At 41.2% G+C, this 16,527-nt stretch overlaps 1 protein-coding gene across 1 annotated transcript; it reads left to right on the top strand.

The window, feature by feature from the left end:
- The first annotated feature begins 397 nt into the window (after positions 1–397).
- Positions 398–15,014, top strand: plekhm1 (pleckstrin homology domain containing, family M (with RUN domain) member 1). Its single transcript, XM_067575791.1, has 12 exons — positions 398–624; positions 1,501–1,590; positions 2,605–2,846; positions 3,072–3,740; positions 4,968–5,472; positions 7,032–7,173; positions 9,338–10,324; positions 11,769–11,914; positions 12,249–12,442; positions 12,527–12,590; positions 12,684–12,841; positions 13,545–15,014. Exons 2-12 carry the CDS (start codon positions 1,537–1,539, stop codon positions 13,651–13,653), a joined length of 3,270 nt encoding a protein of 1,089 aa, XP_067431892.1. The 5' UTR covers positions 398–624; positions 1,501–1,536; the 3' UTR covers positions 13,654–15,014.
- The last annotated feature ends 1,513 nt before the right edge of the window (positions 15,015–16,527 follow it).

The raw sequence follows: 16,527 nt of genomic DNA, 5'->3' as shown, positions 1-16,527 counted from the left end.
AATTACTCTTACTATCACCATTACCATTACCACCGCTACGATTTCAGTGTAGCTCATATTTCTTAATATGATAAAACATGTATAATATATTAAGCCCATGTTTTTCGCTAACTCAAGTGTCTTTGATTAGAAATAACGACAAAGACAGATCAGTAGGAGCGATATTTTCGTGTCTGATGTGTTTCTCTTGTCGGATATAAAGTCAAATAGGTCTATTTGTGCGATATAGAAAAACTAAAGAAGTTTTGAAGCGATAAAGAGTGCAACTGATTATTTAAATTGTACGTATATGTTTAAAAGAGGGATAACTCTGATTTAATAAGTCCGTTCCTGAGCGAGTAATTCACTTTTACTGTATTTTTCACAGCACATGAAGGCATCGTTGGTGTAGTCAAGTTCCCATGATGCATTGGTCTTCAACTGGACAGTTAGCGTCTCAGATCTCCGGGAAAACAAACAAGTTAACGCTAATTTTGTTTGGGTTTTTGGATGTCGTAACGGCAGCGATGGAAAGCGACTGTACGGATTGACCTTCCTGTAACGCACATTTATTGAGTTTACAAAAAATACAGAGGATACGCGGCTGTCTTTGGATCTTGATGGCAAGTTAGCCAACCTGTTTCGGTAAGGAGGCTAAGCTATGCTGTAGCTACTTAACTAACTGAACGTCCGTTTCTCACTGACAGCTTCACGTTTTAATGTTTTTAATGTTTTGACGAAGCTGCGGCATAATTCTCACTTTCTGCAGCTTGCTTTCTTTACTCTGTGGATAATTTTACGACGTCCTAATCTTTCCTGTCGAGACTGAATGCCTACTCACGCCCAAATCAGAGGCTAATATTAAATTGGCAACTTGCTGCCAGCTAATTCAAGGTGACTGTAGATACAAGAGAGGAATATGGTCATAAAAGTGTTACAAAGTGCAAACATATCGCTTGTAAGAATAACACTTGACGCCACTTGCCAACTACAGTTAATGACATCACTGTTTGTCAGTAGCTTTGGCATTAGAGGAGTTTCGATCTATATTGTCTGGCTTTAATCATGTCATGGTGCCTGTTGTCTGGATCCTGATTTGCTCTCACTGTGCTGTTTTGATTGAGGAAGTTAGTCTTGAAAGCATTTGTAGCTACTTCCCTGCAGACACCCTTTTCAATCAGCGGCTCACATGACTACAGATACAATGTGGTTACTCACTGAAACGCCTAAACCATGAAATTGCAGATATGTCACAGTATTACAGGCTCGTGATGGAAAATGTAATGATAGCTCTCTAGCATAAAAAAAAGGAAAAAGCTGGTAACATGATGTGAGGGCGGAGGAGGGGAAAAAAACTGTTCCCTTATCATCACATGCCTCGTCACAACCACACGTTTAAATATCAAATGGCATTGCAACAGGGAAGCAGGGCTCAGTAGAGTCAAATGTTAAGGGCTTGCTGTTTGGTAAGACGGTGTTTTGCATATGTCCAAAGGATTAGTTTTCGTTTTTGTGTTGCAGCTTGCCATGCGGGAATAAACCTTCCCAGGAGGTGCCATGCTAGCCACACAGATGCCAGATACGCCACAGGAGGCTAAAGATATCAAACAGGTAAAACCGCTAACTGTTATCTTGTACTGCTGCCTGGTTGTCTTCTCTTTTACTGTCACTGTGCTGCCTCTGCATGGTGACAGTGTTAGACAGTGCTTTATTAGCTCTTGGGATTTATTTTTGCTGTCAGGTGAGATTTAATTAGTGTATGTTGTAACTGCCCTTAACAGTGTTCAACATGACACTGCTTTGAGCACTGATCTCATCTGCCTGTCTGTGTGTTATTTTCAGCGTTGTTAGAATGGGCTTAACAGACAGTATAATGCTTTTAAAGAGCCAAGACCAGATACAGAATCAAAGGCAAAACAATAGTGTTTCATCAGAGAGAATAAATGCAGACTTTGCATAGTTAATATTTAGTGGAATATACTATCATTGTGACTACTGTCTATGACTATTATAAAAGTGCTGTTTTAATGTATTTTACACTAATTTACTGTGTTTAAAGCAGTGTGGCTTTGCAGACAGTGTACAGTGTACTGTTTGAGTGCTGAATTAATGTATGTTACTGCTGGGAAAGCAGGCAAGGACTTGGCCCTCCAGGATTTTTGTCGGCCAAGTCAAGCACAGCACAACGGCGCTCCAGTGACAATAACGCCTAGACCAGTGCTTCTTGAAGTGTTCAGTGTTGCTGAAGAATTAGTTTCTACTCTGCAGTCTGTTACATAATGTAGGTTTCCTGGTTCTATGTTTATGTTCTGTTTCTTTCCATGTCAGCTGTGTGTCATGTGACAGTAGGTAGTCTAAACACCATGTTTCATAACCACATGGGCAATGACCTCTCTCTATCATTTCCTCGTCACACCGTAGATCGGAATGCAGAAAATGTCCTGGCTGTATTCTTGGCTACAAATAAAAAAATGTGTCTCTTATGTGTGTTGGTTACACACAGAAGTTACTTATCAGTTTGCCAGCCTGGCTCTCAACAGAGGAACCACACCTTTGTTGACCTGTCTCCAAAAAAAAAAAAAAAAATGAGGAAGCTGGTAATATTTCTGTCACATTGTCACGCAGATCAAAGAGAAGTTAGCGCAGTCGCTCAAGGCCCTGCAGAAGCGCTACGTAACGTCAGACGCAGTGGTCACCAGTGAAGATAGCGATGCTAACCTCCTCTGCTCTGCCCTGGAGGCCATCTTCATCCACGGTATCAAGAGCAAGTACATCCGCACGGAGGCTGGCGGCCGTTGTAGGAAAGGAGACCGAGGGCCCCTTCCTCAGCCTTTTTTCTGGAGTCTCCTCAAGAACGTCACCCACCGGTGAGTCAGAACAAGAGTACATTTCTGATAAAATGAGAGATGGGGTGTGGACTGAAGGGGTGTGTGATGGCTCTGTTGTTCATGTCTGAGAGATTGGATGTAGAGGAGTGGATGGTTTTGGAGGCAGCATGTGTGATCCTGGTTAGTTTGGAGATGGTTAATGTAAATGTCACTAGTTGTGTTATTCTGTGAAAAGTGTCATAACAGTCTCTGTTAAATCCACAGTGATGTGATCACAGAGCTGGAGAAGATCAGCTTCGTGGGCACGGACGTGGGTCGCTGCCGAGCATGGCTGCGGCTGGCCCTCAACCACGGCCTGCTGGAGTGCTACCTTGTCTCGCTGTTTCGGGAGAACTCCAAGCTGCGGGCACATTATCAACCCAGTGCCTTGCTCCTGAACACAGAGGAGCGAGAAGTACTGCTCAGCTACCTCCAGGGTCTGGCCTCACTTACATTCAGCCTGTCTTACAAGTCCGCTGTCCTCAACGAATGGACCACCACGCCTCTAGCTCTCGCTGGACTCTGCCCCTTGTTCCAGGCGGACACACTAGACCTACCCGTCAATGGCGGAGACCATCCCACCTCCAAGCCCACGTATAAAGAATCATGGGATACTGTGTCTCAGTCGTCAAGCTCATCAGATGCACTGGATATGCAGAGAGGGTGTCCAGTGTTGCTGTTGGGGAGAGGGTCAAGTGCGTTACAAGGGGGTAGGACTGCGCTCAATTCATCTAATTTAAGCCTGGACACCACAGGCTCCTCTCAGCTCTCCTCCAGCTTGAGCTCCGATAGCCTCCTGCAGGGGCAGGACCCCCGCAGCCCGACAGGAGAGCAGTGGTCTTCATGTGACCTGGACGTGACCCTGAATGTGAGCACCAAGAGGCCACAGAAAGAGTAAGTTTGTCCTCTAGCTGTGATTTTGTGTATGTTGGAGCACAAGAGCAGATACATGTTTAAGGATAATTCTGGTTTCATGTTGTGAACAAATTTCATGAAAAGACCAAAACAAACATTGTATTGATCCTACTAACAAGAACTATCTATCTCCTCTGTGCCGTAGAGTTGCATTGTTGTCCAAAGACTACAAACAAACCACCAGTCAGCCACACTGTTAACCCTCATTACCATGAACACAGCCACTGTAGTTAATTTTGAGTTAATCCCATATACACCGTCCTGCTGCTGTAAATACTCACTAGAACACCGGATGTGTATTACTCCACGGCTGAAGAGCGACCCCAACAAATACAATAATTACTCCTGTTTGAGATTAAGATTTATTTCTTCAGTAGCAACAAATAGGTTTGGGACTGAGTGCCACAGACATGATAGGGAAGTCAGAAAGTATAAATAAGACAAACTAAGATATTATTGGTTTTGTGTCTTTTCATAGGATGTGTTGAAAAAACATATATAAATGTCCGCTTTATTGTTTTAGAATGATGTAACATCAATATATTGTGCGTTTATCAGAAAAATTTCCAGACATAAGCTTAAAGGATAGGTTCACAGTCCTTCTGTCTCAAAACTATAGTCAGGTGAAAAAGGTTAATAAGAGGCTCCAGCAGTCTGAGTTTGACAAATGAAGTGAATATCTTCCAAAGTTACAGTCTTTTTAGTTTTAAAATGTGTCTCGATGGACAGTGTTTCCCTGTTACGCTGAGGAGGAAGAAGGATAGTAAGAAAAAGAGGAACTAAAAAGACTTAGATTTTAAGATATCCACTTGATTTGGCTGAAGCATCATATTAGCCTCAGATAAACTTTTAAACACATTTTTACACAACGGTAGAACTGGATTTTGTCCCCTTTCACTTTCATTGTAAGCACATTAGGTAGGGATTTCTTTTAATTGTCAGTATGAACAGGAAGAATGATTATAGCAAGAAAAACTTGTTTCAGTGTTCGTTTGGGCACCTGACTATTGTTTAAAGACAGACTTGAGAAACTGTGAACCTATTCTTTAAACCCACCCAACTTTCAATCAATTCATATATCAGTTTCTTTTTTTTTTAAACCATGGACTTGATCTTAGAAATAGGCAATAATAATAATGTATCCCACTTTATTCTAAGCTCACAGTCAAATGTACAGCATGTCATGACTTGTCCTTGTCTCTGCAGTTTTCTGACTGAGTTCCGGGAAAGTGGCCACTGCAGTCAGGACTCCATGCGTGAAGACTCCTTCGTCTCCAGCACGGGTCCTGATCAGTTCTCTGAGACGGCTATTTTCAGCGGCTCCGACAGCGAGACCCAAGGTCCCCCTACACCATCCCAAGAACTCGCAGAACAGCCCCCAGACTCTGCGCTCTCTGATTCAGAGCCACCACCGACATCCACCGACCCACCACTATCCCACGAGAACCATATTAACCAGTCTCCCTCTGACGTCTGCCACAGCACCTCGTCTGAGTTACACTCGGACTCTGACACGCACTCCGAGCCTGTGGAGTGTGTGGAGCCAGCAGAGGGAGTACAAACAACATGTGTTCAGGAGAGTACTGAGCTCATCCAAGAAGAGAAGGGAACCGAGAGCTTTGAGAAGAGCAGCTCAGAGACTTCGGCACACCCAGTCACACGTCGCTCTACCAGCGTTCTGAGCAGGAAACTGTCCTCCGATTCACTATCAGTAAGTGTATTTGCAGACGAATAACTTTCGGTGGTGCGAAACCACAGGCCTATCGTTGTAATCACTTAACAATTAACACGCTCTCATATCAGTTCATCAAAGTTTAGTTTCACCATGTTGCTTCCCCAGTACACGTCAAGACAGAAGTCCTAAAGTGGTAATAGGGGATGAGGAATTCACAGACAGGGGAAATGCAGTATTTTCTCATGAATGACTATAATCTCACAGAGGAAGTGACAAATAGTATGTCTCGCTCTTAAAGTTGGAGCCTTGTCAGGGTGGAAAATGAAGACAAGCTTTATCAAATGACAAAATTATGCTTCTGACGAGTTGTCACATTAGTCATACTGTATCAGAACAAATGTGTCTATGTCTTTTTATTTTATTACTTTATTTGACAAGGACAGTGCATATTTAAAACATTTCTAAAAAATATGCCAGAAAGGGTTAATTTTCATCTGTAGTCCCTGGGCAGGCAAAAAGTCGGAAGCACAGATGTTACAAATAAAAGCACTGAAAATACAATCAACAATAAAAGCGGTGAGAATATATGCAGATACAAAGAAAGCCTGCACTACATAGAGACAAGAAAGATAGCACAAAATCAACACTAACATGACAGCAATCAACAAATCAATAAGTAGGATGACAACACAACGTCAGGATTGGTGAAATGTGGTTATTATACACAGAGCCTATGATAAACAAGAGCAGCTCTTACACTAAGCATAACAATGACGAGTAAGATTGACCAGTTTGATTTCTAAAGAACCAGGTTCTTAATGTTGTGGAGATTGAATGGTAGTTGGCACAGTTTTCTTATGTGTTGTCTCCTCTAGTTGTTGCTCTAGTAGTTCGGCTTGTTTTTAAATGTGATGTAAGTACGGAGTGATGGAGGAGCCATATTGTGTAATACCTTGAAAACAAGACTCAGTCCACTGTATTCAACCAGGTTTTCCCAGCTTGATAAATTGTGCTATTTCAAAATATTGCAACAATGGTATCCTTGTGTGGCTTCTTGTCTAGCCTTGTCTGCTTTAGCCTGGTTTTATTGACGTGTCCCCCAACTTCTCGTCAGACAGTATGTGACGTGTGAGAGGATCATGATCATGAATGTTCATGAACATTTTAGCTGCATCAGTGGTCATGCAGTTCCTTGTGAGTAATATTGCAGTAGGATGTTGTGGTTAAAATAAAGTACAGTGTTAGCTTAGTGCAATAATGAAAACACTTATTGTGTGGTTACTGTACACGTGATTACCAAGCAGGGACGGCTCCAGGAAATGTCAGACTTTCCTCAAATATAGAACTTCTGTGGTTGCGATATGATGGCCAGTCAGCTTAAATTTGTGAGACAATGAATAATGTGTGGTAACATTTATACTCCATGACCCTTCACAGAGAAAGAAATCCACGCTACCAACCCCAAAGACACATGATGCTCTACTCATTGATTTAGAACTTGTGTTGGAACAGTAATGAAAGCAGCAGGTGATTTTATTTCCTTCATATCTCCCTTTTGTGCTAAGATAAAGCAACCTCTGTTGTTTACATTGCAGCATTCTCATTCCTGGATCTCTGAAGATGACATCTACAAGCCACATCTGGAGGAGGTGTCCGACCATGATGAGTTGCCTCCCCCTGCTCCCGAACCCGAGCTCACCCAGTCACCTCCCAGCGTCATCCATCGCAGACAAATAGGTATTCTACAATATCTCCATGTTTTGATTGTAAAACTGAATGTTAGATAAGTACAGAGATTAAATGATGTCTTTGTTCTCTTATCATCATTATGTCCACATCCCAGAAACACTCCCAGGTTGATCTGTGTCACCCATGAGTTACTATCCAAAAAAGAAAGATTTACAGTATGAAGATAAGCAATGCTCTTAAAACCTTAAAGGATATGGCTGCCGATTTTCTATATTTTTCTTATTGTTAACAAATTTCATGAGCAGAGCCAAACCAACAATGAACTGATCTACTTAAAAGTATTGCGCATGTATCCAAAGTGTGATATAGCTTATTCCTTTGATATGGTAGTTACATTTTGTTTAGAAACGACTCAAAAGACTAATAACAGTGATCACGTTTTCAGTCTCCAGAGAGTAGTTCTGTGTAAAGCAGAAGCCACTGAGCATACATCGGAAAGCGAGGTTCCCTTTACAGAGCTTCGCTAGCTTGTTGTGCTACATATCACAACCTCTGGACTTTGTACTAAAGTTTCTTACAATGTACAATGTAGTACAAAGTCCAGAGGTTGTGATATGTAGCACAACAAGTTAGCGAAGCTCTGTAAACAGAACGTTGGTGGCGTCAGCCGTATGAGGAATTTCTCTCCAGAGACTGAAAATGTGATTACTGTTATTAGTGTTTGGAGCCGTTTCTAAACAAACTAACGTGCCCATAAATCTTCATAATGAAGGAATTCATAATGTTATTAACAGATTTTTAATAGTTTTTCACAGTCTAGGGCATAGAGGAATAAGATATATCAGGCTTTGGATACACACACAATACTTGAAAGTAGATGAATTCATTGTTGGTTTGGCTCTTCACATGAGATTTGTTGACAATTAAAATATGTGTATATATAGAAAATTGTCAGCCATATCCTTTTGAAAAGAAAGTGTAATGAAAGCATTCACATAAAAACTTTGGATTCCATATGTTGAAAATGATCCATTAAACCATTTATTGTGTATTTACATTCATTGTAGCTCACCAAAACACATTGTTTGTATCCTTGATGTTGAATGCATTTCCTACCTCTATAAAACATTTGCAAAGCCAATTTTAGTTTACATCATTGTTAACTTGTTGGCAGACTTCTCCCGCCTCGTCTTTGCTGGAGCACTGCTGCATTTCCTGGTGCATTACTGCCACCTGTAGATCAGCTGAACAGTGTGAAACCATTAGCATGAATGTGTATTGAGTCACCCGTGTGCCTGTGCACACAGGAATGAGTGCTACTAAAACTCCACAAGGTATCTTGTTAATGTGAACACACCTGGCTGAAAGGTAACAGGGCAGAAAACAGTGGTAAACAGTGATGTCACAGCAGGTGCTTTCCCTCAGCTGTCATTAGAGAAAACACCTACTGTTGCATCATTTCTTGAGGTGTGGCCAGATTGCACTTGAATGCAATAAAACGTCATCTCTTGCAAGACGTCACAGGACAATTCAGACCTCAGCTTTATTGAGAGATAGAAATTAAATGTGTGAAATCCACTGTGACGTTGAGAGAAGGGAGATAAGAAGAAATGTAATAAGAATCTTTGGTAATTACAGGGAAATACTTGGACTGTGGAGCATTTGTTGTAATCCACCTCCATGAGATCAACAGATTTTATAGCTCCACCTTTTCACTGGTCACCCTTTCATTTAATCATCTGTTGAGTCAACAAGGGAATGCACAATATTTATAAGAATACTGAATCATGTAAACAACTACTGCTGCTTAAGGTACTTATGTTTTATGTCAGTAATAATTGAATTGAATTATTTCTATCGCTCATCTCAACCCTCTGCTGTGGCGTCTCCACAGTTCCCTAAAAGTTGTTTTGCAGTCAAAGAGAGAACAAAATCTGAATGGTTACGTCACAGTAATGCCATAAAAGCTTATTTAGAAGAAAATAGTTAATTTTGGCCTTTATTTTAGTACTTTCCACTGCTGTTTCCTTTAAATATCAATTCTTTTGATTACCGTGTTCATTTTGTGGCTTTAGACGTTGTTGTCAGTTGTCAAGCAATTTTGACAAAATGAAATTAGTAAAATAAATTGTTTACTAGCCTCCACAAAATAAAAATACACCAAAGTTCATGTGAAATAACTTATGTTGACTCTTTTCTGTCTGTCCATCAGGGCTGTCCAACCCGTTTCGAGGCTTGCTGAAGCTCGGCCACCTAGAGCGGCGTGGTGCGATGGGATTGTGGCGCGACAATTACTGCGAGCTGTCGCCCTTCGAGTTCCGCCTTTATCTCAACGCAGAAGAGCGGACGTGTTGTGACAACTGCTACCTGGTGCGATGCGAGGACGCGCGCATCACCTCACCCGAAGGACGCTTCGAGTTAGCCTTTCCCGGGAAGCGGCTGCACCTCCGGGCGGCCAATCGTGACGAAGCAGAGGACTGGGTGGACCGGATAGTAGAGGCCGTCAACAAGTGCCGGCCAGCGTCTCGCGTTGATGAGCAGTGGGAGGTGCTGCAACCCTCCAGTGAGAACGGAGTGGATGAACGCACAGTTTCATCCCCGTCCTCCGCCCCCTCTAGCCCCGAGCGAGGCTTATTATCCTCTGACATGGGGACATGCGGAGGGCGGGAGACGCCGCCTCCTCAACATGAATTCAACTGGACTCGGACTACTGATTTGGAAACGGACGCCATCAAAGAAGCTGTTTTGTACTTATCTACAGATCCCGAGGCTCGGACATGGGTACCTCTTGTCTTCTCCCTCTCCTTGGAGGCTTTGAAAGGCTTTCGGGTACAAGAGGGAAGAAAGTTGCTGCGGCTAACTCACCCCATAGAGGAAATCCGTGACGTGGTTCCTGACGTCTCTGTCGGAGGACCGGCCTTTTTTAAACTCCTCACCGTCAAGGAGACGCTCAGACTCAGGGCCGAGAACCCGGAGGAGGCACGCTATTGGAGGAGTCTGATCCGTGGGGCTCTGGACTCGTACCTGGAGAGCGGAGAGGACGGGGGCTCTGAGGAGACGGCTGTAGCACGTCTGGGGATGACGGGGAATCTCCACAGACTGGTTCAGCACAGACTGAAAGAAGATGGAACGCTTCTAGCTCACCTGTGCACTGTGCCCTCAGAGAAGGGGCTGGACACCCAGAACTTCAAATGTGCAGGTAATATTGAGTTTTCTTACTCCAAATCATAAACTTATTAGAAATAATGACCCTGATTCTAAATATGATTATATCTCTCATCAAGATTATTTTAAACATGTTGGATATTTACGTCTGAAATCAGGACCGTGAACGTCACGTGCACGAACGGGAGAGATAAGAAGGGAAACGTAGAGCAAACGGCAAACTAGTGAGATGTGCTGTGAAAGAGAGAGTAGCTGTTATTTTAATATCCACTCCATCAGGTTGTAGTACAGAGCTGCAGCTCAGTTCAAGTCCAGCTCTCTCTCCTCCAGCTCTCTGCAGAGTTGTTTTGTCTGTTTTGATACAGGGACACATTCTTGTTCTCATAGGAATTCACAATTCTCATAGTGATGTGACTCTAATCACAGTGCATCATCTCTGTATTTACTCAGTCGTCTGAGTCTGACTGTCAAGACAAGGGCTGAGACTAAAGATTATTTTCCATCACTAATGAATCTGTTTGATTACGTCCGTGACATCTTTATATATTTATTTTTGTCTGACCAAAAATCCAAAGCCCAAAGATATTCAGCTTTCAACAGAAAAGCAGCAAAAAAAGCACACTGGAGAAGCTGGGACCAGAGAAAGTTTGGCATCGCTGCTTAAAAATGACTGAAGTGATTTTCATAATAGTTTCTGACAGATTTTCTATTTATCAACTAATCATTTCAACTCTAGTCATGACTTAAAACTCCATGTTGGAGTATCTAGTCTTTGGCCCTGTTTACACCTGGTATTAACATGCGTCTCCACATGCGTCCTGAGTGACCACTTGTGATCGCATCTCACTTCCCCGCTCTATATGCAAATAAACATGGACATCATCAGCAGCCGTCCTCCTCATAAATCCTGAGCAGCGCAGTGAAACTAAAAACTGTCATTATCAACTTGACAGGAAACTATCCGGCAACGTTTAGCTTCTGAAATATTTTTTTAGACAGACAAGCGAAAAGTTAATGTTTTAATTTCTATTCTAATTGTGGATTTGAAGAGGCAAACCGGTTAGGGGAACAGGGAAAACAGGAAAAAAAAAAGAGGTCGATTATGTTTTTAATTTGCATGAAAAACAAAATAGTTTGTTTATCCTGTTATCAAACAAGTTGATGCCTAGTCTGCCGGAAAATAGAGGACGTCGGTCGAGTAGGCGGTCCTTCAATGTGGCCCAGGATGCATTGCGTTTACACTACTAAAAGAATGTGGCCACATGCGACCCAGACCACCTCCGAATGTGAGGTGAGTGATCAGATCTCAATCCGTCCTCAATGCGTCTTGGGTGCGTTTACACCTGTATTTAGAGCTGTCCACTTGTGATCGGATCACCCGAGACGGATGTTAATGCCAGGTGTCAGGAGTATGTGTGTTGTTGTTTGTTTATATGAGTAAATGTCTGAGATTTGTTTATCCTGTGTGTCATATGCAGGCTGTCCTCAGCAGATCGGCCCGTCCCGGGGCAGAGCCAGGTTATGCGAGTTTTCAGGCCAGTACTACTGTGACTCCTGTCACCATGGTGACATTACCATCATACCTTCACGCATGGTGCACAACTGGGACCTCAAACAACGAGAGGTGGGTCCATCACATATACAAACTAATCACTTTTTAACTTTGTATGTTCAGGTACTGATGTTATTGTCAGATTTTTCAGAGATAACACAGTCGGTGGCACCGAGGGCTTTGTGTAGAGTATATAAGGTCAACTGATTTCACATTGAAGACAGCACATTAGTTATATTTGATTGAAGATAGTTTTCACTCTTAAATTGACTGAGTCATGAAAGTTAGACATACAAGATGAGACCAGTTTTGAGGTTTGTTTTAACGTTTTTTTCAGTGACACTCACCCTCTCACTAATCCAAAAACCAGAAGTTACATGTTCTGACCTTGTGTGTGCGTGTCCAGGTGTCTAAGAAGGCCCTGTGGCTGCTGGCTCAGGTAGAGCAGGAGCCTTTGCTGAACCTGGAGCAGTTGAACCCTGAGTTGGTGAAGCACTCTGAGTCCATGTCTCAAGCCCACAGCCTGCGGCAGAGGCTACGTCTGCTGGGCGACTACCTGCTCACCTGCCGCAGCGGAGCCTGCAAGAATCTCCAGGCCAGGTGTGTATACTCTTGTGTGTTTTACATTTTTCTATGTTTACTTCTACAGTTTTATAGACATATTTTTTTTTAATTATCTTCCAGAATGCAGCAGCGAACATACCTGTTGGAGTCGAGCCATCTGTACAGTGTCATGGACCTACGACAAGTATACTGCTCAGTCAATCATGATATAAGTTATTGCATCAATTATCTTCCACCTGAAAACTTCATATGTCTTTGTTTTTGTTTTTTTTTCCAGATAGCAGAGGGTGAATATGCAACCTACCTGAACACTTTTTTGCAGTATGCCTCCAACCACGTGTTCCACTGTGATCTGTGCACGCAGCGTGGCTTCATTTGCCAGATATGCCACGCTGATGACATTATCTTCCCTTTCCAGTTTGACAGCACCACCAGGTAAGCTATCCTGGGCCATCTCTCTTCATGTTTTCTTACCGCTTCATTCCTGTTGGATGTAAAAAAAAAAAAAAAAAAAGAAAAGCTTTAGGCTCCAAAATGTGGCCGAACAGTTTGAATTTTTTTTTCCTCTCACACCAGCTTCAACTGTTTGACCCTCTGTGATTGGTCTAAAATGTCGCTACTGTTTGTGTTGCCTTGTAAACAATCTGCTTCTTTCCTTCTGCTTTTGTCTGTGTCAGTTTTTCTAGCTTGCAAGTTTCATCACCACTATTTCCAGTTTTTCTTGTTTAATTTTATGCACCTCCCACTTACGTCAAGTGTAAATAAATGGCAAAAAAAAAGCCTCAGAGATCATAAGCAAACATGTTTATGGACACATGTTCAGTTCTGTTGCCATATCGGTCAAGTTTGACATTGTTTTTGTATACTACAGTTATATTTTGACCTTACATATAGGGCTTGGTACTAGAAAATCTGAAGGAATTTAAATTTTGATTATTACAGCTCCCATTTGGTCTTTATTAAAAATTTACTCTTTTTTTACCTAAATAAAGTAGAAATAAACTGGATAGATTAAGAATGTTTATCAAAAATGTCTAAAGGACATATTTGTAGTTGTTTCTGAAATGTCTTCACGTTAAGTTCGACATTTTTCTTGAAACACCCGTGTTTTTTTGTCTTTTTGTTTTCTGTTATCCAGGTGTAAAGATTGTAAAGCTGTGTTTCATCTGGCCTGCAAGGCTCCTGAGCACTCCTGTCCACGCTGCCTGCGGATGAGGAAATATCTGGAGAGGGATCTGCAGGACTGAGCGTAGCCAGCAGGGCGCACGCTATATGACCACATAGGCCAACTTTCCGAGGAAGCTAGAAGACCACTTATGGGAAGGAAAATGAAAGAAAACGACAATTAAATCTAGCTTTTACATGAAGTAACCTCAAGTGCAATTATGAGTGCGATTCGCCTGCCCTGATTGACAAAAGCTGAAGAAGAAGGGCCCGAGTGTTACAGTAGCTAGACTCTCTTGCACTAACATAGAGGCATATTGTGCCTCATTTATTGACACGATGCTGAAATAATGCAGCCAACTGTTACTGACCAGTGACTTTAATACCTCTCTGAATTCGCATTCAGCTACGCCACGGCATCAAAAGAAGGACTGGATAACGGTGAAGGTTGCTGCCAAGAATCTTATCCAACAATTTTACATTTTTGGGTTTTTACTTTTTGTTTGTCTCATTGTGTCAACTGCAATGTTCTATCATGTTTACCAGAAATGCTCTACAGTAAATTTTGCATTTGTCTCGTATGTACAAACACAGTCACATATTGAAACATAATATACAACAGTGAGGTTTGGTACTGTACTTGCAAAAAAAGTAATGAAAACAGCACTTGAAATGTCCTAATTAACAGATTTTGATTGTGCCTTTTTAATTTTAAGCTTTACACTATTTTCTTCTTGGTGTGTCACTAATACAGGGCCAAAAAGCATTGCAAAGGCTGTTCTGTTTAGTTGTTTTTTTGTTTTTGTTTTTAAAGTATAGGATGAAATTACGTTGCTGCATAAGATTTAATGTAAAGCTAAAAATCGGCCATGAAGAAGACTTAATGGAATGTTTCTCTTAAAATCTTAAAATATTCACTCAAGTTTTTTTAAGCTCACAAAGTCAGCTCAGTGGGGGAGACTTTGATAAAGCATTAATGTATGGCAAAATCATGTTTGTGGAAATTAATATCTTGGGAGAAATAATTGGATTTCACATGGATTCTGAAGTCAAAACATGTTTTGCATATTTGCACGTAGCGATGACTGTTAAATTGATATTTCAGCAACATTCTAGCTGTAATATCCTCTTGCACATGGAGTCACCCCTAAACAAACAAACCTGCATTGCTGACATTTTTTCCCACTCTGCTCCTCTTGAATATTTGACCCCGATGCAGAGTTGAAATACTATAATAGATCGATTTAGCAGAATCCTATAGAGAAGAAAAGTCACTAAAGGTTTACTATCAAGTCTATTTGATATATTCAGAACATATCACTTGCAAGTGGCAAGTCCAGAATACTGCAGTACTGTTTTTCTTAGTTTGTATTTTTTATTGTCATCTCATTTATTATGTATAATGTATAAATTGCCATCATGAAAAATAAATGTCAGTGTGTTATGTTTTGTTCTTGTTTGTTTGTTTGTTTACAGCACTTTTAGACAAAAAAAAAGCTGCTAATCAGGATTACAGATCATAACTTAATTTTATTGATGTGACATTTTCACATGAGTTTGTGGCATTAGTGCAAGTCTAGCTCTGCTGTTATTGTCATCATATACTATACAACACAGGCATTGCTCACGTTGAAAGTTGTATTTCAAATCCTACAGCACAAGCAGCCTTAATTAAGGAGTGCAAAGAGTCAAAGCCACGTAAAAGTAATCTGACACCAGTGAGCCCTGGGGAAATTTAAAGAGACATAAATGCTGAGGAGAGTTTTACTCATCAGACATAGTAATCTACCTTGGTAAGAATACCAGCTAATGAGAATAAACTTTAATTGCAAGGCCAACGTGAACTACTGTTATCTTTCAAACTTTAAAAGATTGTAGGTCTGACCCCATAAGTGTAACCAGTGTAAGCGTGACTTACCTTAATATATTTTTGAAGTAGAGCCTGACTGATTAGTTGGCCAAGGTGATATACTGACCGAGATGCTCTTTGCAGATACAGTACTGTGCAAATGTTTAAGCACTGAAACTAAAGTGAGGATGCGCTCAAAAATAATGCCGTGAATAGTTTTTATTTATCAATTAACTTCAAACAAAGTTCTGTAACGAGAAAAAAACTAAACTAGAAATTGCTGAAAGCTGAAATTGATTGCATGTTATTGCTGAAAGTTGAATAGAAGACTTAACGTTGCTTGCAGGTGGGATCAAACCTACGACCTCATGTTTGTAAGAAAGTAATGCTGAGTACTGACCTAACGTGACACAGCAAACTGTAAGCAAGGTCAGATTTTGATATTTAGACTTTGCATAGAAAATAAGGGTTGCAGCTCTGACATTCTTATAATATCAAAGGGCGCTGGAGTCGTATTTAATGATGGTACATGATTAACATAAAAAGCAACTTTGTCCACAAGTGCAATGTCATGAGGAGCACCGCCCGAAGCTGGTATTGAACCCAGAATGTTGCAGTTTTAGACATTAACAGGGTTTAACCACAGAGCCAGCAGGGGATCACTGAAACATGCAGTACAAATTCACATTTTGTTGAGGAAAAATTGATTTGCCTAAAACAAAACCTTGTAGCCCAGATATTTTTTACATCATTAGTGGCAGAATGGAAAAGTATAATATGTGTACACAACACAATGTTTAGAGGAAGAGACAATCTGTAAGAAAAAAGAGGGACCACCTGCTGTTTGTATTGCAGTCAATGAGAGTGTGACAGCACTAGATCTCAAAAACTATAACTGCTATATTCACATTTTTAGAGGGAGGAGGCTTGTGGTAACATTTTAAGGTTTGATAAGTGCTTGAGGAGTTAAAACTGTGGGAGTGAGATATCCTAAGATTTTTTTTTCCTGGTCTAAAAAAATATTTGCTCTCCCCTCTGCCTGATCACAAGACACTGATAAGATCTGAAAACGGCTGTAAAAGCCCTTACTTTGAACTTAAAATGCTCC

Source organism: Thunnus thynnus, chromosome 20 (genome assembly GCF_963924715.1).
Source record: "Thunnus thynnus chromosome 20, fThuThy2.1, whole genome shotgun sequence".
NCBI lineage: Eukaryota > Metazoa > Chordata > Actinopteri > Scombriformes > Scombridae > Thunnus > Thunnus thynnus.
This window is presented reverse-complemented; position numbering and strand designations above follow the sequence as displayed.

Coding starts and splice junctions, on each gene's coding strand:
- plekhm1 (XM_067575791.1), top strand. CDS start 1,537: ATGCTAGCCACACAGATGCCAGATACGCCACAGGAGGCTAAAGATATC. Junction 7,174..9,337: donor CATCCATCGCAGACAAATAG/GTATTCTACAAT, acceptor TCTGTCCATCAG/GGCTGTCCAACCCGTTTCGA. Junction 12,443..12,526: donor TGCAAGAATCTCCAGGCCAG/GTGTGTATACTC, acceptor ATTATCTTCCAG/AATGCAGCAGCGAACATACC.